Here is a 27,906-nt window from a genome sequence, read left to right on the forward strand (position 1 = left end):
CTGGTGCCCAATAGATGCTCCCAGGCTGTAGCCTGGTGCCCAATAGATGCTCCCAGGCTGTAGCCTGGTGCTCAATAGATGCTCCCAGGCTGTAGCCTGGTGCCCAATAGATGCTCCCAGGCTGTAGCCTGGTGCCCAATAGATGCTCCCAGGCTGTAGCCTGGTGCTCAATAGATGCTCCCAGGCTGTAGCCTGGTGCTCAATAGATGCTCCCAGGCTGTAGCCTGGTGCTCAACAGATGCTCCCAGGCTGTAGCCTGGTGCCCAATAGATGCTCCCAGGCTGTAGCCTGGTGCCCAATAGATGCTCCCAGGCTGTAGCCTGGTGCGCTGTGTTGTTAATCCATTCTGGGCGGGAACCCCTTTTGGTGTTTTAAGCATTATTTTATACTTTAGCTATTGAAAAATAGCAGATCTACAAGCTTGTAGCGCGGCACTCTACAAGCTTGTAGGTCTGCTATTTTTTTTAAATCGTGAAAATGTGGCACAAATCTTTGAATATATATATTCTTTCAGAGCAAACGTTTTTAACTCAAATCTTTGCTTCTGGAGGAGGGAGGGGGGGTCCCCTGGAACTACATATTTTCAGATGGGGGTCGGCGGCCAATTACATATAATTCTGGGGGTCCTTGACATGAAAAAGGTTGAGCACCACTGACATAGAAACAGGGGTTTTCTTCTAAAACATGAAAATTGTCATGATTTAGACATTTTGGAGAATCGAGCTCAGGTCTAAATGTAATGTTCAGTCTTTTGATGAATCTCCGTTCTGGGCGTAATTACCTCTGTTTGGGTGTTTTAATAACCCTTTATTTTAGATGGTCTATTTTCAGCGTGCAACCACGTGTAAAATCTGTCATGACGACGTCATCAAGGCCCGCCAAAATATAGTTTGTAGTCCTTATTCTATTTTTTTAATCATTTTTATCCCACAATTTTGTATTTTTTTTATAGCTAAATGAGGGGATTCCAGGGGGTCCCCAGCCATTGATTGTTTTAACCCATTTTGACCTGAGGTCGATTCTCCAAAATGGCTTCTAAATCCTGACAGTTTTCTGAAAAAAACGTTTAAAATGTTTATCAGTGGTTCTCAAACTATTTCACGTCAAGGAGCCCCAGAATTATATGTAATTGGCCGCCGGCCCCCATCTGAAAATATGTTGTTCCAGGGACCCCCCCCCCCCCCCCCCCCGCGCTACCAGCTTGTAGATCTGCTCGTTTTCAATGGCTAAAGTATAACCCTAATGCATAACGCCCGTTGAGCGGCGTCGTTTCCTCCTGTGGCGCCCTCTCCTGGCTCCTCTCCTGGCTCCTCTCCTGTGGCGCCCTCTCCTGGCTCCTCTCCTGTGGCGCCCTCTCCTGGCTCCTCTCCTGTGGCGCCCTCTCCTGGCTCCTCTCCTGTGGCGCCCTCTCCTGGCTCCTCTCCTGTGGCGCCCTCTCCTGGCTCCTCTCCTGGCTCCCAAGATGTAGTGATGGATGGGGAGTGAGGGCCAGGCTGACTCCTCCCTCTCCTGGCTCCCAAGATGTAGTGATGGATGGGGAGGGAGGGCCAGGCTGACTCCTCCCACTCCTGCTTCCAGCCAACCAAGCGCCCCAGGCTAAATGATGGACAGTTGGTAAGCACATGGACCTTTAAGGCTAAATGATGGACAGTTGGTAAACACATGGACCTTTAAGGCTAAATGATGGACAGTAGGTAAGCACATGGACCTTTAAGTCTAAATGATGGACAGTTGGTAAGCACATGGACCTTTAAGGCTAAATGATGGACAGTTGGTAAGCACATGGACCTTTAAGTCTAAATGATGGACAGTTGGTAAGCACATGGACCTTTAAGTCTAAATGATGGACAGTTGGTAAGCACATGGACCTTTAAGTCTAAATGATGGACAGTTGGTAAGCACATGGACCTTTAAGTCTAAATGATGGACAGTTGGTAAGCACATGGACCTTTAAGTCTAAATGGACAGTTGGTAAGCACATGGACCTTTAAGTCTAAATGATGGACAGTTGGTAAGCTCATGGACCTTTAAGTCTAAATGATGGACAGTTGGTAAGCACATGGACCTTTAAGTCTAAATGATGGACAGTTGGTAAGCTCATGGACCTTTAAGTCTAAATGATGGACAGTTGGTAAGCTCATGGACCTTTAAGTCTAAATGATGGACAGTTGGTAAGCTCATGGACCTTTAAGTCTAAATGATGGACAGTTGGTAAGCACATGGACCTTTAAGTCTAAATGATGGACAGTTGGTAAGCACATGGACCTTTAAGTCTAAATGATGGACAGTTGGTAAGCACATGGACCTTTAAGTCTAAATGATGGACAGTTGGTAAGCACATGGACCTTTAAGTCTAAATGATGGACAGTTGGTAAGCACATGGACCTTTAAGTCTAAATGATGGACAGTTGGTAAGCACATGGACCTTTAAGTCTAAATGATGGACAGTTGGTAAGCACATGGACCTTTAAGTCTAAATGATGGACAGTTGGTAAGCACATGGACCTTTAAGTCTAAATGGACAGTTGGTAAGCACATGGACCTTTAAGTCTAAATGATGGACAGTTGGTAAGCTCATGGACCTTTAAGTCTAAATGATGGACAGTTGGTAAGCACATGGACCTTTAAGTCTAAATGATGGACAGTTGGTAAGCTCATGGACCTTTAAGTCTAAATGATGGACAGTTGGTAAGCTCATGGACCTTTAAGTCTAAATGGACAGTTGGTAAGCTCATGGACCTTTAAGCACATGGACCTTTAAGCACATGGACCTCTAAATGAAGCACATGGACCTTTAAGCACATGGACCTCTAAATGAAGCACATGGACCTTTAAGGACCTTTAAGTCTTGAGACGTGAAATGAAACCAAATGGACCCTTGCGGGTCTCAAGAGTTACATTATTGTTAAACATCTGCATCAGTTAATTTACAAGAAGTCTGTATTATTATTATTATTGTAATCTGTAGTCCTAATGTGTACATTATCGCTTATATTACTTCAGTGGAACAGATGTCACGCAAAGCTTACAAAGCCAATGACGAAATAAAGCTGACAAGCTGTAACAAAATGCCATTGAATATAGGCTGTAACATAATGCCATTGAATATAGGCTGTAACATAATGCCATTGAATATAGGCTGTAACATAATGCCATTGAATATAGGCTGTAACATAATGCCGTTGTATATAGGCTGTAACATAATGCCATTGAATATAGGCTGTAACATAATGCCATTGAATATAGTCCTGGCAGGCTAAAGCAAAGCAAAGTTCTTTGTTTACCCAGGGAAGTGGACTAAGCTCGAGATGCTTGTTTACAGCCACGCCCTGCTCATAGAACATTTCATGGTAGGGGTTCAATGCCTTGCTCAAGGGCACTTCAGCAGTGGTAATTTTAACGTGCCGGTCCGGGGATTCGAACTGGCGACCTTCCGATAACAAGACCGCTCCTCAAACCGTTCGGCCACCGCTGCCCCCCTGCTGTAACATAATGTGGTATATTGTCTAAAGAGAGTGCATTCTCTCCACCACATAAAGACTTGAAAATACTTAAGACTAATAAGTTCTGAGGCAGACCGATGAAGGCAGAGAGATGTTTCTGAGTTGGGTTTTATTTGCAGAATACAGCAGAAGACAAGATGGCTGACCACTGGATGGCTGGATGGCTGACCACTGGATGGCTGACCACTGGATGGCTGACCACTGGATGGCTGGATGGCTGACCACTGGATGGCTGACCACTGGATGGCTGGATGGCTGACCACTGGATGGCTGACCACTGGATGGCTGGATGGCTGACCACTGGATGGCTGGATGGCTGACCACTGGATGGCTGGATGGCTGACCACTGGATGGCTGACCACTGGATGGCTGGATGGCTGACCACTGGATGGCTGACCACTGGATGGCTGGATGGCTGACCACTGGATGGCTGGATGGCTGACCACTGGATGGCTGACCACTGGATGGCTGGATGGCTGACCACTGGATGGCTGGATGGCTGACCACTGGATGGCTGGATGGCTGACCACTGGATGGCTGACCACTGGATGGCTGGATGGCTGACCACTGGATGGCTGACCACTTACATTGAGACTCAATATATAGGCTGGTCAGTCCAACTGACCACCATCCTTACATTGAGACAATAGGCTGGTCAGTCCAACTGACCACCATCCTTACATTGAGACAATAGGCTGGTCAGCCCAACTGACCACCATCCTTACATTGAGACAATAGACTGGTCAGTCCAACTGACCACCATCCTTACATTGAGACAATAGACTGGTCAGTCCAACTGACCACCATCCTTACATTGAGACAATAGACTGGTCAGCCCAACTGACCACCATCCTTACATTGAGACAATAGGCTGGTCAGTCCAACTGACCACCATCCTTACATTGAGACAGAACTATCCGTGTTCTAGACATTCTAATGATCACAAAAATATATATATTACAGGCATGTTACTTACTTTTATCAGGGTTAAAGGTCAAAGGTTAAAATTCAATAAAATTGCACAGACAGAGTCCAGATATTTTGAAGTTGTGTGAACTTGTGCCTCTGTGGGGAGGGGGAGGGGTATTTATATGCAATCATCATGACCAATGGCATTGCAGGACTAAACAATGAACATCAATGATGGTGAAAAAAGAACAGAAAAAAATATATAATAATTAAGTAATTAATTAAAATAAAAATGTTGCCAAAAAGCATTGCCAGGGTTTTACAGGGTTAATTGTTTGTGTAGTAAAAAAAAAAACAGTGCAGAACATTATTTATACAAGCCTGTTTGTTGCCGAGCAGATTATTATCTGATGACGTAGATTTGGTGTTGTCGTTAAATGGATGAAACAGACATGAATGAACATTAATTATGGCATGAATTGTAAGAACCGTTTCTGTTTTCTCTCGTCACTGATGACACAATGATCAGGACGACCTTTGGGTCGTAATATATCCTCTCTCTGCTATCTATACAATGTCATTTAGATAAGGTGTGTGTGTGTGTGTGTGTGTGTGTGTGTGTGTGTGTGTGTGTGTGTGTGTGTGTGTGTGTGTGTGTGTGTGTGTGTGTGTGTGTGTGTGTGTGTGTGTGTGTGTGTGTGTGTGTGTGTGTGTGTGTGTGTGTGTGTGCGCGCTCTAATCTCACTACTAGCGATAGTATTATAATTTATGTGCTCTCTCTATTTATGGCACACAGTGTAGTTTTTCGTTTAGTTTCAGTCATAGTCTGTTGAATAGTCTGTTGAATAGTCTGTTGAATAGTCTGTTGAATAGTCTTCATTTAGTTTCAGTCATAGTCTGTTGAATAGTCTGTTGAATAGTCTTCATTTAGTTTCAGTCATAGTCTGTTGAATAGTCTTCGTTTAGTTTCAGTCATAGTCTGTTGAATAGTCTGTTGAATAGTCTTCATTTAGTTTCAGTCATAGTCTGTTGAATAGTCTGTTGAATAGTCTTCATTTAGTTTCAGTCATAGTCTGTTGAATAGTCTTCGTTTAGTTTCAGTCAGTCTGTTGAATAGTCTTCATTTAGTTTCAGTCAGTCTGTTGAATAGTCTTCATTTAGTTTCAGTCATAGTCTGTTGAATAGTCTTCATTTAGTTTCAGTCAGTCTGTTGAATAGTCTTCATTTAGTTTCAGTCAGTCTGTTGAATAGTCTTCATTTAGTTTCAGTCATAGTCTGTTGAATAGTCTTCATTTAGTTTCAGTCAGTCTGTTGAATAGTCTTCGTTTAGTTTCAGTCATAGTCTGTTGAATAGTCTTCATTTAGTTTCAGTCAGTCTGTTGAATAGTCTTCATTTAGTTTCAGTCATAGTCTGTTGAATAGTCTTCATTTAGTTTCAGTCATAGTGTGTTGAATAGTCTTCATTTAGTTTCAGTCAGTCTCTTGAATAGTCTTCGTTTAGTTTTAGTCACATTTTAGTCACCCAAAATGTTTTAGTTTTAGTCGACCGAATGTCATAAGATTTTAGTCGACTAAATACGGTTGATTTAGTCGACTAAAATGTATTCCGGCGGGCCTTGATGCCGTCCTAATGGTTGATGTTACACCTGCTGAAAATAGCAGATCTACAAGCTCACAACGCGTCGCAGCGCAACGCGTTGTGAGCAATACTTTAAAACAGTTGTCATGTTGCACACATGACTAAAATTGCTCTTATTTGCGCTATTATTTATTATTATTATTTGCCCTCTCCATTCAGGCTGCATGAACAGCTTGTCCCTCTCCATCCAGGGTGCATGGACAGCTTGTCCCTCTCCATCCAGGCTGCATGAACAGCTTGTCCCTCTCCATCCAGGGTGCATGGACAGCTTGTCTCTCTCCATCCAGGCTGCATGGACAGCTTGTCTCTCTCCATCCAGGGTGCATGGACAGCTTGTCTCTCTCCATCCAGGCTGCATGGACAGCTTGTCTCTCTCCATCCAGGCTGCATGAACAGCTTGTCTCTTTCCATCCAGGCTTCATGGACAGCTTGTCTCTCTCCATCCAGGCTGCATGGACAGCGCTCAGTTTCCTGACCCCTCAATGTCCTAACTCTGTCTCACTCTGTGGCTCTGGGCCTATAGAGTCATAGGCTCCGCCCATAGAGTCATAGGCTCCGCCCACAGAGTCGAGGCAGGGCAGGTGTATAGTGCATTCACAGAGACAGACAGACAGTTCTGCAGCGGTGTTGTCCTTCATAAACGGAGCATTGTGCTTCAGAAGAGGATCAATTACAATTTAGGCATTTAGCAGACGCTCTTAATCCAGAGTGACTTACATTAAGCAATAACAAAAAGAAATGAATAAAGGAGTATAGCTACTATCTACGATCTATCTACTATCTATCTACAGCTGTACGTCGACGCAAAGTCTGGGATAATACGAGTGTGAAGATCATACGACACGTTGTGGCTTCAAGATAACACGACTACGTCTGGACCTGGACCATCGACCCGTAGGACCCTCTACAGCTGGACCATCGACCTGTAGGACCCTCTACAGCTGGACCATCGACCCGTAGGACCCTCTACAGCTGGACCATCGACCCGTAGGACCCTCTACAGCTCTGCTTCGGACCAGAATCCTGAGGAGACCCTTCTGGCAGTCGGGGAAAGCAACCTAAGTACAATTTTGGAGGTATGGGTAGTAGGTAGTTGTGTGTGTGTGTGTGTGTGTGTGTGTGTGTGTGTGTGTGTGTGTGTGTGTGTGTGTGTGTGTGTGTGTGTGTGTGTGTGTGTGTGTGTGTGTGTGTGTGTGTGTGTGTGTGTGTGTGTGTGTGTGTGTGTGTCGAAGGTAGTTTATTAAACTACAGAGGCTGCCTGTGGAAGGTAGTTTATTAAACTACAGAGGCTGCCTGTGGAAGGTAGTTTATTAAACTACAGAGGCTGTCTGTGGAAGGTAGTTTATTAAACTACAGAGGCTGCCTGTGGAAGGTAGTTTATTAAACTACAGAGGCTGCCTGTGGAAGGTAGTTTATTAAACTACAGAGGCTGCCTGTGGAAGGTAGTTTATTAAACTACAGAGGCTGCCTGTGGAAGGTAGTTTATTAAACTACAGAGGCTGCCTGTGGAAGGTAGTTTATTAAACTACAGAGGCTGCCTGTGGAAGGTAGTTTATTAAACTACAGAGGCTGCCTGTGGAAGGTAGTTTATTAAACTACAGAGGCTGCCTGTGGAAGGTACAGTGGGAGTTTGTTCCATGCCGTCGGCCCCTAGAAGCAGAAAGCTGCTTCACCGTGTTTTGAGTTGATTTGAAGTAAAATTATTTTAAAATCAATCCTAAAAACAAGTACAACATTTGAGTACATTTTCCACCACTGTGACTTGTTGTTTTTGAATAGGAGAGGTGGTCCCAGCAGTCATGAAGGTCCCGGGGGGTCCATAAGATGCTAGTCTGGTGAATAGGAGAGGTGGTCCCAGCAGTCATGAAGGTCCCGGGGGGTCCATAAGATGCTAGTCTGGTGAATAGGAGAGGTGGTCCCAGCAGTCATGAAGGTCCCGGGGGGTCCATAAGATGCTAGTCTGGTGAATAGGAGAGGTGGTCCCAGCAGTCATGAAGGTCCTGGGGGGTCCATAAGATGCTAGTCTGGTGAATAGGAGAGGTGGTCCCAGCAGTCATGAAGGTCCTGGGGGGTCCATAAGATGCTAGTCTGGTGAATAGGAGAGGTGGTCCCAGGCAGACAGCGGTCATGATTGTGACCTTGTTCTTGTCTTGTTGAATAGGAGAGGTGGTCCCTCCCAGGCAGACCGCAGAGAGGGGGTCCTCCAGACAGCGGTCATGAAGGTTCCAGGGGGTCGAAAGATGCTCATGGTTCCTGCCGTGGTTTTGTGGGCGTACTGTTGGCGGGACACCTTCGACCCAGGTGAGAAGGTTACCCTGTCCCACATTGTGACTGACAGGCATCAGTGTTCATATTGAGACCCTGTCTGTCCCACATTGTGACCGACAGGCATCAGTGTTCACATTGAGACCCTGTCTGTCCCACATTGTGACTGACAGGCATCAGTGTTCACATTGAGACCCTGTCTGTCCCACATTGTAACTGACAGGCATCAGTGTTCACATTGAGACCCTGTCCCACATTGTGCCCGACAGGCATCAGTGTTCACATTGAGACCCTGTCCCACATTGTGACCGACAGGCATCAGTGTTCACATTGAGACCCTGTCCCACATTGTGACCGACAGGCATCAGTGTTCACGTTGAGACCCTGTCTGTCCCACATTGTGACTGACAGGCATCAGTGTTCACATTGAGACCCTGTCTGTCCCACATTGTGACTGACAGGCATCAGTGTTCACATTGAGACCCTGTCTGTCCTACATTGTGACCGACAGGCATCAGTGTTCACATTGAGACCCTGTCTGTCCCACATTGTGACTGACAGGCATCAGTGTTCACATTGAGACCCTGTCTGTCCCACATTGTGACTGACAGGCATCAGTGTTCAAATTGAGACCCTGTCTGTCCCACATTGTGACCGACAGGCATCAGTGTTCACATTGAGACCCTGTCCCACATTGTGACTGACAGGCATCAGTGTTCACATTGAGACCCTGTCCCACATTGTGACTGACAGGCATCAGTGTTCAAACTGAGACCCTGTCTGTCCCACATTGTGACCGACAGGCATCAGTGTTCACATTGAGACCCTGTCTGTCCCACATTGTGACCGACAGGCATCAGTGTTCAAATTGAGAGCCTGTCTGTCTCACATTGTGACCGACAGGCATCAGTGTTCACATTGAGACCCTGTCTGTCCCACATTGTGACCGACAGGCATCAGTGTTCACATTGAGACCCTGTCTGTCCCACATTGTGACCGACAGGCATCAGTGTTCACATTGAGACCCTGTCTGTCCCACATTGTGACCGACAGGCATCAGTGTTCACATGCCCTATTAGTTTGATTTCTGTTGTAAATCTCCCTCATTGTCTCTTTTCCTGCAAGATGCATTTTTAAGCCTGTTAAAATAACATTAGTTACAAGTGTGAGACACCAGACGAGTTTAATAACAAAATTATAGGAAATAATAGGCATAATAATAATAATAATAATAGGCATAATAATAATAATAATAGGCATAATAATAATAATAATAATAGGCATAATAATAATAATAATAATAATAGGCATAATAATAATAATAATAATAATAATAGGCCTAAGGTGGAATATGACATCAAGACTAATCCAGCATAGGGCTTTCACTTTAGTCATTTTTGAGTGGTGCAACCACTCCCTTACGGAGCTATGTGTGTGGGTGGGTGGCTGGTTAGCTGCCCCCCCCCCCCCCCTCCCTTACGGAGCTATGTGTGTGGGTGGGTGGCTGGTTAGCTGCCCCCCCCCCCCCCCTCCCTTACGGAGCTATGTGTGTGGGTGGGTGGCTGGTTAGCTGCCCCCCCCCCCCCCCCTCCCTTACGGAGCTATGTGTGTGGGTGGGTGGCTGGTTAGCTGCCCCCCCCCCCCCCCCCACTCCCTTACGGAGCTATGTGTGTGGGTGGGTGGCTGGGTAGCTGCCCCCCCCCCCCCCCCCACTCCCTTACGGAGCTATGTGTGTGGGTGGGTGGCTGGTTAGCTGCCCCCCCCCCCCCCCCCCACTCCCTTACGGAGCTATGTGTGTGGGTGGGTGGCTGGTTAGCTGCCCCCCCCCCCCCCCCCCACTCCCTTACGGAGCTATGTGTGTGGGTGGGTGGCTGGGTAGCTGCCCCCCCCCCCCCCCCCCACTCCCTTACGGAGCTATGTGTGTGGGTGGGTGGCTGGTTAGCTGCCCCCCCCCCCCCCCCCCACTCCCTTACGGAGCTATGTGTGTGGGTGGGTGGCTGGTTAGCTGCCCCCCCCCCCCCCCCCACTCCCTTACGGAGCTATGTGTGTGGGTGGGTGGCTGGTTAGCTGCCCCCCCCCCCCCCCCCCACTCCCTTACGGAGCTATGTGTGTGGGTGGGTGGCTGGTTAGCTGCCCCCCCCCCCCCCCCTCCCTTACGGAGCTATGTGTGTGGGTGGGTGGCTGGGTAGCTGCCCCCCCCCCCCCCCCCCACTCCCTTACGGAGCTATGTGTGTGGGTGGGTGGCTGGTTAGCTGCCCCCCCCCCCCCCCCTCCCTTACGGAGCTATGTGTGTGGGTGGGTGGCTGGTTAGCTGCCCCCCCCCCCCCCCCCCCTCCCTTACGGAGCTATGTGTGTGGGTGGGTGGCTGGTTAGCTGCCCCCCCCCCCCCCCCCCCCCTCCCTTACGGAGCTATGTGTGTGGGTGGGTGGCTGGTTAGCTGCCCCCCCCCCCCCCCCTCCCTTACGGAGCTATGTGTGTGGGTGGGTGGCTGGGTAGCTGCCCCCCCCCCCCCTCCCTTACGGAGCTATGTGTGTGGGTGGGTGGCTGGGTAGCTGCCCCCCCCCCCCCCCCCCACTCCCTTACGGAGCTATGTGTGTGGGTGGGTGGCTGGTTAGCTGCCCCCCCCCCCCCCCCCCCTCCCTTACGGAGCTATGTGTGTGGGTGGGTGGCTGGTTAGCTGCCCCCCCCCCCCCCCTCCCTTACGGAGCTATGTGTGTGGGTGGGTGGCTGGGTAGCTGCCCCCCCCCCCCCCCCCCCCACTCCCTTACGGAGCTATGTGTGTGGGTGGGTGGCTGGGTAGCTGCCCCCCCCCCCCACTCCCTTACGGAGCTATGTGTGTGGGTGGGTGGCTGGGTAGCTGCCCCCCCCCCCCACTCCCTTACGGAGCTATGTGTGTGGGTGGGTGGCTGGGTAGCTGCCCCCCCCCCCCCCCCCCACTCCCTTACGGAGCTATGTGTGTGGGTGGGTGGCTGGGTAGCTGCCCCCCCCCCCCCACTCCCTTACGGAGCTATGTGTGTGGGTGGGTGGCTGGGTAGCTGCCCCCCCCCCCCCCCCCCCACTCCCTTACGGAGCTATGTGTGTGGGTGGGTGGCTGGGTAGCTGCCCCCCCCCCCCCCACTCCCTTACGGAGCTATGTGTGTGGGTGGGTGGGCAGGATGATTTGTGATTTGACAGTTGACCACCTCTCCCCCCCCCCCCCCCCCCCAGACAGTGTGGGCGGTGCCAGGGTGCTGGTGACGGGCGCCAGCACGGGCATCGGTGAGCAGCTGGCGTACCACTACGCCAGGCTGGGTGCCCAGATCGTCATCACAGCACGGAGGGAGGAGGCACTGCAGGAGGTCTGTCTGTCTGTCTGTCTGTCTGTCTGTCTGTCTGTCTGTCTGTCTGTCTGTCTGCATCAGTCTCATCGTAGCTTTTAACCACTTTTTTTAAACCGTTACTTTTAAACCTTTTGAAGAATCGCAGATCTACAAGCTTAGCTCGTAGATAGCGCTGTTTTAGAAAAATCGTGAAATCTTTGAACATAATTATATTCTTTCACAGCAAACGTTTTTAACTCATATCTTTGCTTCTGGGGCGGGCGGGGGGTCCCTGGAACAACATGAATACAGATAATGCTTCTGGGGCGGGGGGTCCCTGGAACAACATGAATACAGATAATGCTGGGGGTCCTTCTGGGGCGGGGGGGGGGGGTCCCTGGAACAACATGAATACAGATAATGCTGGGGGTCCTTCTGGGGCGGGGGGGGGGGGTCCCTGGAACAACATGAATACAGATAATGCTGGGGGTCCTTCTGGGGCGGGGGGGGGTCCCTGGAACAACATGAATACAGATAATGCTGGGGGTCCTTCTGGGGCGGGGGGTCCCTGGAACAACATGAATACAGATAATGCTGGGGGTCCTTCTGGGGCGGGGGGTCCCTGGAACAACATGAATACAGATAATGCTGGGGGTCCTTCTGGGGCGGGGGGGGGGGGGTCCCTGGAACAACATGAATACAGATAATGCTGGGGGTCCTTCTGGGGCGGGGTCCCTGGGACAACATGAATACAGATAATGCTGGGGGTCCTTCTGGGGCGGGGGGGGGGGGGTCCCTGGAACACCATGAATACAGATAATGCTGGGGGTCCTTCTGGGGCGGGGGGTCCCTGGAACACCATGAATACAGATAATGCTGGGGGTCCTGGACGTGAAATAGTTTGAGAACCACTTAGAAACATGTTTTTTTTCCGTGATTTAGAAGACATTTTGTACTCTGGTCTAAATCGTATGAGTTCTAGTTCTAGTTTCACAGCCCAGTCTTCATCAAATATTATATACGTATATATATTTATCTCAATTATTCTGCTTCTCTTTTTCAAGCTTCCTGCTCCAGTGTTGTTTTCGTCGACTAAAACTAAGACGAACAATGTCCGTCGACTACCTTTTTTTTCACTGACAAAAACTATACATAAAAACTAAATAAAAACGAAGCCACGATGACTAAAACTAAGACTAAAACTAAGACTAAAACTAAGACTAAAACTAAGACTAAATATACTGACAATTCCGTCAACAAATAAAAACTAGACTAAAATGTTAGGAAGGGACTAGTGGACAAGAGATCCACTAGGAAGGGACTAGTGGACAAGAGATCCACTAGGAAGGGACTAGTGGACAAGAGATCCACTAGGAAGGGACTAGTGGACAAGAGATCCACTAGGAAGGGACTAGTGGACAAGAGATCCAGTCATTTTACACGTGGATGTTTTTACAGTTTTTACACATGTCCAAGTGTAAAAACATGGTATGTGGTAAATGTAAAAACAGGCATCACAATTCATTTTGTTCGTCTAAATCACCTGTAGATTTAGTCGACTAAAATCTTATGATATTTAGTCGACTACGCACGCACGCACACACGCACTATGTATGTACTGAATGTCATTCATGTGCAGTTCTGCCTGTGTCCTGCAGGTGGCAGAGAGGTGCCAGACGTTGGGGGCTCAGAAGATAGTGCACGTGACAGGAGACATGTCTGTGACCTCTGACCCCGAGAGAGTGCTGCGTCTGGCCGTGGACCACCTGGGTACGTTAGGGTCCATTTGGTTACAGACCCGTACGGGTCCGTTTGGTTACAGACCCGTACGGGTCCATTTGGTTACAGACCCGTACGGGTCCGTTTGGTTACAGACCTGTACGGGTCCATTTGGTTACAGACCTGTAAGGGTCCATTTGGTTCCATGTGTTAAACTCTCAGAGTCACAGACCCGTAAGGGTCCATTTGGTTTCTTCTTTACAGACGCAAATGTATCCTAATATAAATATAAATCTTCTAAGCATATATAGCTTGCTGTTTAGCAGAAATGGAAATAAAATCTCATACTAAAAAAAACAAATTTTAAATATAGGCCTATTTAAAATTCGTGAATGGAAATGGCAGCTTCCTTACACTCAGATTCCCGGGTCCATTTGGTTCCATGCATGGACACAGTGGACATGGCTGTTTTCAGATTCCCGGGTCCATTTGGTTCCATGCATGGACACAGTGGACATGGCTGTTTTCTCGGTACCGACAAAAATAATAATCAAGTCAAATGTTTCAGAGCTCGTCAGCAGCACGGCCCGCCTGACGTTTGTTTTCTGTTGCTTAGCAACAAGACCCATTCCTGGCTCTACTAAACGGAGCCGCCAATCTGTAGAGCAGCGGGGGGGGGGGGGGGGGGTTGTTCTCAGACCTGGCACTGCGGTCCGGTACTGTACTGCAGGGGTTCTCAACCGGTCGCGACCCACAGGGTTTTTTTGCAACTGAATGGCTGGAAAATGTAAATTGAGAGTTTACATAGTACACAGTGCATGCATAAACTTACTATATTGTCTCTATTATTAAGGTTATTGTAGCAGTCAATTTGTATTGGGGGTGGGGAGGGGGGCGGGGCGGGGGTCGCGAGACATGGCCAAAGCATTTCCGGGGGTCCCCAGCCAAAAAGGTTGAGAACCCCTTCTGTACTGTACTGTACTGTACTGTACTGTACTGTACTGTACTGTACTGTACTGTACTGTACTGTACTGTACTGATACAGTCAGGAAACACCCCGAAAATATCGATTTAAAAAAGAGCTCTGATAAAACCACAATATGATTTCATTTGGAAAGGAGATGCAAGGTTTCAGCTCAACGGCGACAATATATAAAACATTGTAATGTAGTTTTTATTAAATCTAAGAATCTGTTGTTTTGGTTTTGGCTCATGACTGCGTGCGTGCGTGCGTGCGTGGCGTGCGTGCGTGCGTGCGTGCGTGCGTGCGTGCGTGCGTGGCGTGCGTGGCGTGCGTGCGTGCGTGGCGTGCGTGGCGTGCGTGGCGTGCGTGCGTGCGTGGCGTGCGTGGCGTGCGTGCGTGCGTGGCGTGCGTGGCGTGCGTTGCGTGCGTGCGTGCGTGCGTGCGTGCGTGGCGTGCGTGCGTGCGTGCGTGGCGTGCGTGGCGTGCGTGCGTTGCGTGCGTGCGTGCGTGCGTGCGTGCGTGCGTGCGTGCGTGCGTGCGTGCGTGCGTGCGTGCGTGCGTGCGTGCGTGCGTGCGTGGCGTGCGTGCGTGCGTGCGTGCGTGTTCTCTTCAGGTGGGCTGGACTACCTGGTTCTGAACCACATCGGACCCACTCCGTTCGCCATGTGGGACGGAGATGGAGATCACGTCAGATCACTGATGCAGGTACAGTATGAGATCAGATCAGTACAGTATGAGATCAGATCAGTACAGTATGAGATCAGATCAGTACAGTATGAGATCAGATCAGTACAGTATGAGATCAACTCAGTACAGTATGAGATCAGATCAGTACAGTATGAGATCAGATCAGTACAGTATGAGATCAACTCAGTACAGTATGAGATCAGATCAGTACAGTATGAGATCAACTCAGTACAGTATGAGATCAGATCAGTACAGTATGATATCAACTCAGTACAGTATGAGATCAACTCAGTACAGTATGAGATCAGATCAGTACAGTATGATATCAACTCAGTACAGTATGAGATCAACTCAGTACAGTATGAGATCAACTCAGTACAGTATGAGATCAGTACAGTATGAGATCAGATCAACTCAGTACAGTATGAGATCAGTACAGTATGAGATCAACTCAGTACAGTATGAGATCAACTCAGTACAGTATGAGATCAGATCAAATCAGTACAGTATGCTGAGATATAATGTCAACATGCTGCTCTCTCATAGGTCAATTTCCTCAGCTATGTGAACACGCTGCTCTCTCATAGGTCAATTTCCTCAGCTATGTGAACACGCTGCTCTCTCATAGGTCAATTTCCTCAGCTATGTGAACATGGTGTCGGCTGCCTTGCCGCGATTGGAGGAGAGTTCCGGAAGCATCGTGGTCGTCTCCTCTCTGCTGGGTGAGTTGACCTCTGACCTCTCTGCTGGGTGAGTTGACCTCTGACCTCTCTGCTGGGTGAGTTGACCTCTGACCTCTCTGCTGGGTGAGTTGACCTCTGACCTCTCTGCTGGGTGAGTTGACCTCTGACCTCTCTGCTGGGTGAGTTGACCTCTGACCTCTCTGCTGGGTGAGTTGACCTCTGACCTCTCTGCTGGGTGAGTTGACCTCTGACCTCTCTGCTGGGTGAGTTGACCTCTGACCTCTCTGCTGGGTGAGTTGACCTCTGACCTCTCTGCTGGGTGAGTTGACCTCTGACCTCTCTGCTGGGTGAGTTGACCTCTGACCTCTCTGCTGGGTGAGTTGACCTCTGACCTCTCTGCTGGGTGAGTTGACCTCTGACCTCTCTGCTGGGTGAGTTGACCTCTGACCTCTCTGCTGGCTGAGTAAGTTGCAGTGTTGTGTTCGTCGACTAACTTTTGTCACTAACGAACACGACATAAAAACTAAATGAATGTCTAAATATACTGTCGATTTTGTCAACAAATAAAAACTAAACCAAAATGTCAGGAAGGGACTAGTGGACCAGAGATCCAGTATGAGTCATTTTACACTTGGTTGCATGCTGAAAATAGCAGATCTACAAGCTCACAACGTGTCGCAGCGCATCATTTCTCATGTCTGAACTCATGGCCTAATAATAATAATAATAATAAGTGTGTTTCTCAGGTAAGATGACCACTCCGTTCACAGGGCCGTACTCGGCCACCAAGTTAATAATAATAATACTAATAACTGTGTTTCTCAGGTAAGATGACCACTCCGTTCACAGGGCCGTACTCGGCCACCAAGTTAATAATAATAATACTAATAACTGTGTTTCTCAGGTAAGATGACCACTCCGTTCACAGGGCCGTACTCGGCCACCAAGTTAATAATAATAATAATAATAATAATACTAATAACTGTGTTTCTCAGGTAAGATGACCACTCCGTTCACAGGGCCGTACTCGGCCACCAAGTTCGCGGTGAACGGGTTCTTCGGCACGTTGCAGCACGAGCTGGCCATGCAGCGGAGCAACGTGTCTCTGACCATCACCACCCTGGGACTGATCGACACGCAGTCCGCCATGGAGAAAGTCAGGTCAGACTCATTTATAGATCTACTATTGTCTATAGACACACAGGGCAGTATTATGTGTGTCTTAAGTACCAGGTCTTATTACTTAACTTAAGACCTGGAGGCGTGATCAATGCCATTTGGCTATTCTGAGTGGCCAAACAGCATTGACCACGCCTCCAGGTCTTAAGTTAAAGGTGATATAGACAAGTTTTCAGCCACAATTTAAAATATATATAAATGTATTTTTTGGGCCTTTTTTCCCTCTATCTTTCCCTATATTATGATGCTGAGGTGTTCTCCTGCAACAGCACACTCCCCCTTTGGCCCCCTCTGGCTGAATGCACTGTTTATATCCACTACAGTTTACTAGACGGGACGTCGGAGGGGATTTCATTGCAATGTATAATATTATCCCCATATCTTAGTTTCATCAACATTGTTCATGTGAAATAGTATGTTTATGATGTAATATGTAAGCCTATTGAAATGATGAGAATCGCTATGTATAGTGCATGGTTGGGTGGTGTGGAACTAGTGAACAACACCAGCAGCAAGCACCCCTCAGAACTCTGAGGATCCTAGAAGTCACAGAACGTCGGACCCCGACCCCCCCATAAAACCTCCTGGTTACATCAATATGATGGTTCATGTGGAGTGGGTTGTATGTGCTTATTTGTTGAAATGGTGGAAGTGAGTAGACCTATTAGTCGCGGTTTGTCACCGCCGCGGTGGAGCTATTTGAATTCTGTGTACAAACACTGAAAACTTGTCTACATCACCTTTAAGTAATAAGACCTGGTACTTAAGACACGCATAATACTGCCCACAGTCTGCTATGGAGAAAGTCAGGTTTACGTGTATATATACTCTAATAATAATAATAATAATAATAATAATCTTTATTATAGAGCACCTTCCAGACACAATTAAGTGCAGTTCAAAGTAAAAACATCCACATAAATGCAAAGAATTGAACAAGAGACAAACGTAATGGGTTCAAATCTGGTCAGTAGAATTTGTTAAAATTGAAAAAATAATTTAAGATACGGTTACAATAAAGTCAGTTAAAAGCAAGGTCATGGAAATGGGTTTTTACTCATCGACTGAGGTTGCCAGGTCTGATCTGTCAGGGAAGAGAGTTCCACATCCTCGGTACGTAGCTGGAAAAGACAGCTTTGCCGTGTCTCTTGCCATTCTGGACGGGAACCCCTTTTGGTGTTTTAAGCATTATGTTATACTTTAGCTATTGAAAAATAGCAGATCTACAAGCTCACGAGCTTGTAGATCTGCTATTTTTGAAAAATCATGAAAATGTGGCACAAATCTTTGAATTATATATTCTTTCAGAGCAAACGTTTTTAACTCCTATCTTTGCTTCTGGGGGGGTCCCTGGAACAACATATTTTCAGATGGGGGTCGGCGGCCAAATACAGATAATTCTGGGGGTCCTGGACATGAAATAGTTTGAGAACCACTGACATAGAAACCGTTTTTTTTCTCCAGAAAACTTTTAGGATAGAACAAACATTCTGTCAGTTTAACCCTAAATGGGTTAAATTTGTTAGGATTTGGATCAGGTTACTGTGTTCAGACTGAGACGGGATCTCCTGAAATCAGACTTGGATCAGATTTGAAACCACCTCTGAATGTGGCCTCATCATAATCATTTGTAAAAATCTGATTCCACATGTGACTTATTTGTGTTTAGACTCATTTAAAGAAATCAGATTCCAATCTGGGTTTGGCTGCCAGTGTAAACAAACTGAGTGAAATTTCCTTTTTTTTTAAAGGTGTGATTTCTCTCCCATCTCTTCCGGGCTTAGGGTTATTAAACAGGACTAAATTAATGTTTGTTTTCTCTCCATCTCTTCCAGAGGCATGACAACCTACCCTGTTAGGTTAATAAAGGTGTATTGTCTCTTCCAGGGGCTTCACCACCATGACAGCCTACCCTGTTAGGTTAATAAAGGTGTATTGTCTCATTCCAGGGGCTTCACCTCCATGACAACCTACCCTGTTAGGTTAATAAAGGTGTATTGTCTCTTCCAGGGGCTTCACCTCCATGACAACCTACCCTGTTAGGTTAATAAAGGTGTATTGTCTCTTCCAGGGGCTTCACCTCCATGACAGCCTACCCTGTTAGGTTAATAAAGGTGTATTGTCTCTTCCAGGGGCTTCACCTCCATGACAGCCTACCCTGTTAGGTTAATAAAGGTGTATTGTCTCTTCCAGGGGCTTCACCTCCATGACAACCTACCCTGTTAGGTTAATAAAGGTGTATTGTCTCTTCCAGGGGCTTCACCTCCATGACAACCTACCCTGTTAGGTTAATAAAGGTGTATTGTCTCATTCCAGGGGCTTCACCTCCATGACAACCTACCCTGTTAGGTTAATAAAGGTGTATTGTCTCTTCCAGGGGCTTCACCACCATGACAACCTACCCTGTTAGGTTAATAAATGTGTATTGTCTCTTCCAGGGGCTTCACCTCCATGACAACCTACCCTGTTAGGTTAATAAAGGTGTATTGTCTCTTCCAGGGGCTTCACCACCATGACAACCTACCCTGTTAGGTTAATAAAGGTGTATTGTCTCTTCCAGGGGCTTCACCACCATGACAACCTACCCTGTTAGGTTAATAAAGGTGTATTGTCTCTTCCAGGGGCTTCACCTCCATGACAACCTACCCTGTTAGGTTAATAAAGGTGTATTGTCTCTTCCAGGGGCTTCACCTCCATGACAACCTACCCTGTTAGGTTAATAAAGGTGTATTGTCTCTTCCAGGGGCTTCACCACCATGACAACCTACCCTGTTAGGTTAATAAAGGTGTATTGTCTCTTCCAGGGGCTTCACCACCATGACAACCTACCCTGTTAGGTTAATAAAGGTGTATTGTCTCTTCCAGGGGCTTCACCACCATGACAACCTACCCTGTTAGGTTAATAAAGGTGTATTGTCTCTTCCAGGGGCTTCACCTCCATGACAACCTACCCTGTTAGGTTAATAAAGGTGTATTGTCTCATTCCAGGGGCTTCACCTCCATGACAACCTACCCTGTTAGGTTAATAAAGGTGTATTGTCTCTTCCAGGGGCTTCACCTCCATGACAACCTACCCTGTTAGGTTAATAAAGGTGTATTGTCTCTTCCAGGGGCTTCACCACCATGACAACCTACCCTGTTAGGTTAATAAAGGTGTATTGTCTCTTCCAGGGGCTTCACCACCATGACAACCTACCCTGTTAGGTTAATAAAGGTGTATTGTCTCTTCCAGGGGCTTCACCTCCATGACAACCTACCCTGTTAGGTTAATAAAGGTGTATTGTCTCTTCCAGGGGCTTCACCACCATGACAACCTACCCTGTTAGGTTAATAAAGGTGTATTGTCTCTTCCAGGGGCTTCACCACCATGACAACCTACCCTGTTAGGTTAATAAAGGTGTATTGTCTCTTCCAGGGGCTTCACCTCCATGACAACCTACCCTGTTAGGTTAATAAAGGTGTATTGTCTCTTCCAGGGGCTTCACCACCATGACAACCTACCCTGTTAGGTTAATAAAGGTGTATTGTCTCTTCCAGGGGCTTCACCACCATGACAACCTACCCTGTTAGGTTAATAAAGGTGTATTGTCTCTTCCAGGGGCTTCACCTCCATGACAACCTACCCTGTTAGGTTAATAAAGGTGTATTGTCTCTTCCAGGGGCTTCACCTCCATGACAACCTACCCTGTTAGGTTAATAAAGGTGTATTGTCTCTTCCAGGGGCTTCACCTCCATGACAGCCTACCCTGTTAGGTTAATAAAGGTGTATTGTCTCTTCCAGGGGCTTCACCACCATGACAACCTACCCTGTTAGGTTAATAAAGGTGTATTGTCTCTTCCAGGGGCTTCACCTCCATGACAACCTACCCTGTTAGGTTAATAAAGGTGTATTGTCTCTTCCAGGGGCTTCACCTCCATGACAACCTACCCTGTTAGGTTAATAAAGGTGTATTGTCTCTTCCAGGGGCTTCACCACCATGACAACCTACCCTGTTAGGTTAATAAAGGTGTATTGTCTCTTCCAGGGGCTTCACCTCCATGACAACCTACCCTGTTAGGTTAATAAAGGTGTATTGTCTCTTCCAGGGGCTTCACCTCCATGACAACCTACCCTGTTAGGTTAATAAAGGTGTATTGTCTCTTCCAGGGGCTTCACCTCCATGACAACCTACCCTGTTAGGTTAATAAAGGTGTATTGTCTCTTCCAGGGGCTTCACCACCATGACAACCTACCCTGTTAGGTTAATAAAGGTGTATTGTCTCTTCCAGGGGCTTCACCTCCATGACAACCTACCCTGTTAGGTTAATAAAGGTGTATTGTCTCTTCCAGGGGCTTCACCTCCATGACAACCTACCCTGTTAGGTTAATAAAGGTGTATTGTCTCTTCCAGGGGCTTCACCTCCATGACAACCTACCCTGTTAGGTTAATAAAGGTGTATTGTCTCTTCCAGGGGCTTCACCACCATGACAACCTACCCTGTTAGGTTAATAAAGGTGTATTGTCTCTTCCAGGGGCTTCACCTCCATGACAACCTACCCTGTTAGGTTAATAAAGGTGTATTGTCTCTTCCAGGGGCTTCACCTCCATGACAACCTACCCTGTTAGGTTAATAAAGGTGTATTGTCTCTTCCAGGGGCTTCACCACCATGACAACCTACCCTGTTAGGTTAATAAAGGTGTATTGTCTCTTCCAGGGGCTTCACCACCATGACAACCTACCCTGTTAGGTTAATAAAGGTGTATTGTCTCTTCCAGGGGCTTCACCACCATGACAACCTACCCTGTTAGGTTAATAAAGGTGTATTGTCTCATTCCAGGGGCTTCACCACCATGACAACCTACCCTGTTAGGTTAATAAAGGTGTATTGTCTCATTCCAGGGGCTTCACCTCCATGACAGCCTACCCTGTTAGGTTAATAAAGGTGTATTGTCTCTTCCAGGGGCTTCACCTCCATGACAACCTACCCTGTTAGGTTAATAAAGGTGTATTGTCTCATTCCAGGGGCTTCACCACCATGACAACCTACCCTGTTAGGTTAATAAAGGTGTATTGTCTCATTCCAGGGGCTTCACCTCCATGACAACCTACCCTGTTAGGTTAATAAAGGTGTATTGTCTCTTCCAGGGGCTTCACCACCATGACAACCTACCCTGTTAGGTTAATAAAGGTGTATTGTCTCTTCCAGGGGCTTCACCACCATGACAACCTACCCTGTTAGGTTAATAAAGGTGTATTGTCTCTTCCAGGGGCTTCACCACCATGACAACCTACCCTGTTAGGTTAATAAAGGTGTATTGTCTCTTCCAGGGGCTTCACCTCCATGACAACCTACCCTGTTAGGTTAATAAAGGTGTATTGTCTCATTCCAGGGGCTTCACCTCCATGACAGCCTACCCTGTTAGGTTAATAAAGGTGTATTGTCTCTTCCAGGGGCTTCACCACCATGACAACCTACCCTGTTAGGTTAATAAAGGTGTATTGTCTCTTCCAGGGGCTTCACCTCCATGACAACCTACCCTGTTAGGTTAATAAAGGTGTATTGTCTCTTCCAGGGGCTTCACCTCCATGACAACCTACCCTGTTAGGTTAATAAAGGTGTATTGTCTCTTCCAGGGGCTTCACCTCCATGACAACCTACCCTGTTAGGTTAATAAAGGTGTATTGTCTCTTCCAGGGGCTTCACCACCATGACAGCCTACCCTGTTAGGTTAATAAAGGTGTATTGTCTCTTCCAGGGGCTTCACCTCCATGACAACCTACCCTGTTAGGTTAATAAAGGTGTATTGTCTCTTCCAGGGGCTTCACCTCCATGACAACCTACCCTGTTAGGTTAATAAAGGTGTATTGTCTCATCCAGGGGCTTCACCTCCATGACAGCCTACCCTGTTAGGTTAATAAAGGTGTATTGTCTCATTCCAGGGGCTTCACCTCCATGACAGCCTACCCTGTTAGGTTAATAAAGGTGTATTGTCTCTTCCAGGGGCTTCACCTCCATGACAACCTACCCTGTTAGGTTAATAAAGGTGTATTGTCTCTTCCAGGGGCTTCACCTCCATGACAACCTACCCTGTTAGGTTAATAAAGGTGTATTGTCTCTTCCAGGGGCTTCACCACCATGACAACCTACCCTGTTAGGTTAATAAAGGTGTATTGTCTCTTCCAGGGGCTTCACCACCATGACAACCTACCCTGTTAGGTTAATAAAGGTGTATTGTCTCTTCCAGGGGCTTCACCACCATGACAGCCTACCCTGTTAGGTTAATAAAGGTGTATTGTCTCTTCCAGGGGCTTCACCACCATGACAGCCTACCCTGTTAGGTTAATAAAGGTGTATTGTCTCTTCCAGGGGCTTCACCACCATGACAGCCTACCCTGTTAGGTTAGTAAAGGTGTATTGTCTCTTCCAGGGGCTTCACCACCATGACAGCCTACCCTGTTAGGTTAATAAAGGTGTATTGTCTCTTCCAGGGGCTTCACCTCCATGACAACCTACCCTGTTAGGTTAATAAAGGTGTATTGTCTCATTCCAGGGGCTTCACCTCCATGACAACCTACCCTGTTAGGTTAATAAAGGTGTATTGTCTCTTCCAGGGGCTTCACCACCATGACAACCTACCCTGTTAGGTTAATAAAGGTGTATTGTCTCTTCCAGGGGCTTCACCACCATGACAACCTGCCCTGTTAGGTTAATAAAGGTGTATTGTCTCTTCCAGGGGCTTCACCTCCATGACAGCCTACCCTGTTAGGTTAATAAAGGTGTATTGTCTCATTCCAGGGGCTTCACCTCCATGACAACCTACCCTGTTAGGTTAATAAAGGTGTATTGTCTCTTCCAGGGGCTTCACCACCATGACAACCTACCCTGTTAGGTTAATAAAGGTGTATTGTCTCTTCCAGGGGCTTCACCACCATGACAACCTACCCTGTTAGGTTAATAAAGGTGTATTGTCTCTTCCAGGGGCTTCACCTCCATGACAACCTACCCTGTTAGGTTAATAAAGGTGTATTGTCTCTTCCAGGGGCTTCACCACCATGACAACCTACCCTGTTAGGTTAATAAAGGTGTATTGTCTCTTCCAGGGGCTTCACCTCCATGACAACCTATACCCTGTTAGGTTAATAAAGGTGTATTGTCTCTTCCAGGGGCTTCACCTCCATGACAACCTACCCTGTTAGGTTAATAAAGGTGTATTGTCTCTTCCAGGGGCTTCACCACCATGACAACCTACCCTGTTAGGTTAATAAAGGTGTATTGTCTCTTCCAGGGGCTTCACCACCATGACAACCTACCCTGTTAGGTTAATAAAGGTGTATTGTCTCTTCCAGGGGCTTCACCTCCATGACAACCTACCCTGTTAGGTTAATAAAGGTGTATTGTCTCTTCCAGGGGCTTCACCTCCATGACAACCTACCCTGTTAGGTTAATAAAGGTGTATTGTCTCTTCCAGTGGCTTCACCACCATGACAACCTACCCTGTTAGGTTAATAAAGGTGTATTGTCTCTTCCAGGGGCTTCACCACCATGACAACCTACCCTGTTAGGTTAATAAAGGTGTATTGTCTCTTCCAGGGGCTTCACCTCCATGACAACCTACCCTGTTAGGTTAATAAAGGTGTATTGTCTCTTCCAGGGGCTTCACCTCCATGACAACCTACCCTGTTAGGTTAATAAAGGTGTATTGTCTCTTCCAGGGGCTTCACCTCCATGACAACCTACCCTGTTAGGTTAATAAAGGTGTATTGTCTCTTCCAGGGGCTTCACCTCCATGACAACCTACCCTGTTAGGTTAATAAAGGTGTATTGTCTCATTCCAGGGGCTTCACCTCCATGACAGCCTACCGTGTTAGGTTAATAAAGGTGTATTGTCTCATTCCAGGGGCTTCACCTCCATGACAACCTACCCTGTTAGGTTAATAAAGGTGTATTGTCTCATTCCAGGGGCTTCACCTCCATGACAACCTACCCTGTTAGGTTAATAAAGGTGTATTGTCTCATTCCAGGGGCTTCACCTCCATGACAACCTACCCTGTTAGGTTTATAAAGGTGTATTGTCTCTTCCAGGGGCTTCACCTCCATGACAGCCTACCCTGTTAGGTTAATAAAGGTGTATTGTCTCATTCCAGGGGCTTCACCTCCATGACAGCCTACCCTGTTAGGTTAATAAAGGTGTATTGTCTCATTCCAGGGGCTTCACCTCCATGACAGCCTACCCTGTTAGGTTAATAAAGGTGTATTGTCTCATTCCAGGGGCTTCACCTCCATGACAGCCTACCCTGTTAGGTTAATAAAGGTGTATTGTCTCATTCCAGGGGCTTCACCTCCATGACAACCTACCCTGTTAGGTTAATAAAGGTGTATTGTCTCATTCCAGGGGCTTCACCTCCATGACAACCTACCCTGTTAGGTTAATAAAGGTGTATTGTCTCTTCCAGGGGCTTCACCTCCATGACAACCTACCCTGTTAGGTTAATAAAGGTGTATTGTCTCATTCCAGGGGCTTCACCTCCATGACAACCTACCCTGTTAGGTTAATAAAGGTGTATTGTCTCATTCCAGGGGCTTCACCTCCATGACAACCTACCCTGTTAGGTTAATAAAGGTGTATTGTCTCATTCCAGGGGCTTCACCTCCATGACAACCTACCCTGTTAGGTTAATAAATGTGTATTGTCTCTTCCAGGGGCTTCACCTCCATGACAACCTACCCTGTTAGGTTAATAAAGGTGTATTGTCTCTTCCAGGGGCTTCACCTCCATGACAGCCTACCCTGTTAGGTTAATAAAGGTGTATTGTCTCTTCCAGGGGCTTCACCTCCATGACAACCTACCCTGTTAGGTTAATAAAGGTGTATTGTCTCATTCCAGGGGCTTCACCTCCATGACAGCCTACCCTGTTAGGTTAATAAAGGTGTATTGTCTCATTCCAGGGGCTTCACCTCCATGACAGCCTACCCTGTTAGGTTAATAAAGGTGTATTGTCTCATTCCAGGGGCTTCACCTCCATGACAGCCTACCCTGTTAGGTTAATAAAGGTGTATTGTCTCATTCCAGGGGCTTCACCTCCATGACAGCCTACCCTGTTAGGTTAATAAAGGTGTATTGTCTCATTCCAGGGGCTTCACCTCCATGACAGCCTACCCTGTTAGGTTAATAAAGGTGTATTGTCTCTTCCAGGGGCTTCACCTCCATGACAGCCTACCCTGTTAGGTTAATAAAGGTGTATTGTCTCTTCCAGGGGCTTCACCTCCATGACAGCCTACCCTGTTAGGTTAATAAAGGTGTATTGTCTCTTCCAGGGGCTTCACCTCCATGACAACCTACCCTGTTAGGTTAATAAAGGTGTATTGTCTCATTCCAGGGGCTTCACCTCCATGACAGCCTACCCTGTTAGGTTAATAAAGGTGTATTGTCTCATTCCAGGGGCTTCACCTCCATGACAGCCTACCCTGTTAGGTTAATAAAGGTGTATTGTCTCATTCCAGGGGCTTCACCTCCATGACAGCCTACCCTGTTAGGTTAATAAAGGTGTATTGTCTCATTCCAGGGGCTTCACCTCCATGACAGCCTACCCTGTTAGGTTAATAAAGGTGTATTGTCTCATTCCAGGGGCTTCACCTCCATGACAGCCTACCCTGCCAGCGACGCAGCTCTCCACCTCCTCAAGGCCGGAGCCACGCGTCAGAAAGAGTCCTACTATCCTCACTACACCTACTGGGCCTGTCTGTTCAGAGACTGGTTCCCTTTCTTCAGAGACCTGGTCATCCAGAACTCCTACACATACTGACAGCCTACCCTGTTAGGTTAATAAAGGTGTATTGTCTCATTCCAGGGGCTTCACCTCCATGACAACCTACCCTGTTAGGTTAATAAAGGTGTATTGTCTCATTCCAGGGGCTTCACCTCCATGACAACCTACCCTGTTAGGTTAATAAAGGTGTATTGTCTCATTCCAGGGGCTTCACCTCCATGACAACCTACCCTGTTAGGTTAATAAAGGTGTATTGTCTCATTCCAGGGGCTTCACCTCCATGACAACCTACCCTGTTAGGTTAATAAATGTGTATTGTCTCTTCCAGGGGCTTCACCTCCATGACAACCTACCCTGTTAGGTTAATAAAGGTGTATTGTCTCTTCCAGGGGCTTCACCTCCATGACAGCCTACCCTGTTAGGTTAATAAAGGTGTATTGTCTCTTCCAGGGGCTTCACCTCCATGACAACCTACCCTGTTAGGTTAATAAAGGTGTATTGTCTCATTCCAGGGGCTTCACCTCCATGACAGCCTACCCTGTTAGGTTAATAAAGGTGTATTGTCTCATTCCAGGGGCTTCACCTCCATGACAGCCTACCCTGTTAGGTTAATAAAGGTGTATTGTCTCATTCCAGGGGCTTCACCTCCATGACAGCCTACCCTGTTAGGTTAATAAAGGTGTATTGTCTCATTCCAGGGGCTTCACCTCCATGACAGCCTACCCTGTTAGGTTAATAAAGGTGTATTGTCTCATTCCAGGGGCTTCACCTCCATGACAGCCTACCCTGTTAGGTTAATAAAGGTGTATTGTCTCTTCCAGGGGCTTCACCTCCATGACAGCCTACCCTGTTAGGTTAATAAAGGTGTATTGTCTCATTCCAGGGGCTTCACCTCCATGACAGCCTACCCTGTTAGGTTAATAAAGGTGTATTGTCTCATTCCAGGGGCTTCACCTCCATGACAGCCTACCCTGTTAGGTTAATAAAGGTGTATTGTCTCATTCCAGGGGCTTCACCTCCATGACAGCCTACCCTGTTAGGTTAATAAAGGTGTATTGTCTCATTCCAGGGGCTTCACCTCCATGACAGCCTACCCTGTTAGGTTAATAAAGGTGTATTGTCTCATTCCAGGGGCTTCACCTCCATGACAGCCTACCCTGCCAGCGACGCAGCTCTCCACCTCCTCAAGGCCGGAGCCACGCGTCAGAAAGAGTCCTACTATCCTCACTACACCTACTGGGCCTGTCTGTTCAGAGACTGGTTCCCTTTCTTCAGAGACCTGGTCATCCAGAACTCCTACACATACTGA

General features: G+C 47.3%; 1 protein-coding gene across 1 annotated transcript; it reads left to right on the forward strand.

Annotated features, from left to right (window-relative positions):
- Positions 1-1,760: 1,760 nt before the first annotated feature.
- Positions 1,761-27,906, forward strand: LOC306926478 (hydroxysteroid 11-beta-dehydrogenase 1-like protein; the record flags this gene model as incomplete). Its single annotated transcript, XM_079505787.1, has 9 exons — positions 1,761-1,774; positions 8,213-8,352; positions 11,524-11,654; positions 13,274-13,385; positions 14,912-15,003; positions 15,614-15,707; positions 16,664-16,829; positions 26,456-26,606; positions 27,787-27,906. 9 exons carry the CDS (start codon positions 1,761-1,763, stop codon positions 27,904-27,906), a joined length of 1,020 nt encoding a protein of 339 aa, XP_079361913.1.

Source organism: Electrona antarctica (genome assembly GCF_951216825.1).
Source record: "Electrona antarctica genome assembly, chromosome: 1".
Classification (NCBI taxonomy): Eukaryota; Metazoa; Chordata; class Actinopteri; order Myctophiformes; family Myctophidae; genus Electrona; species Electrona antarctica.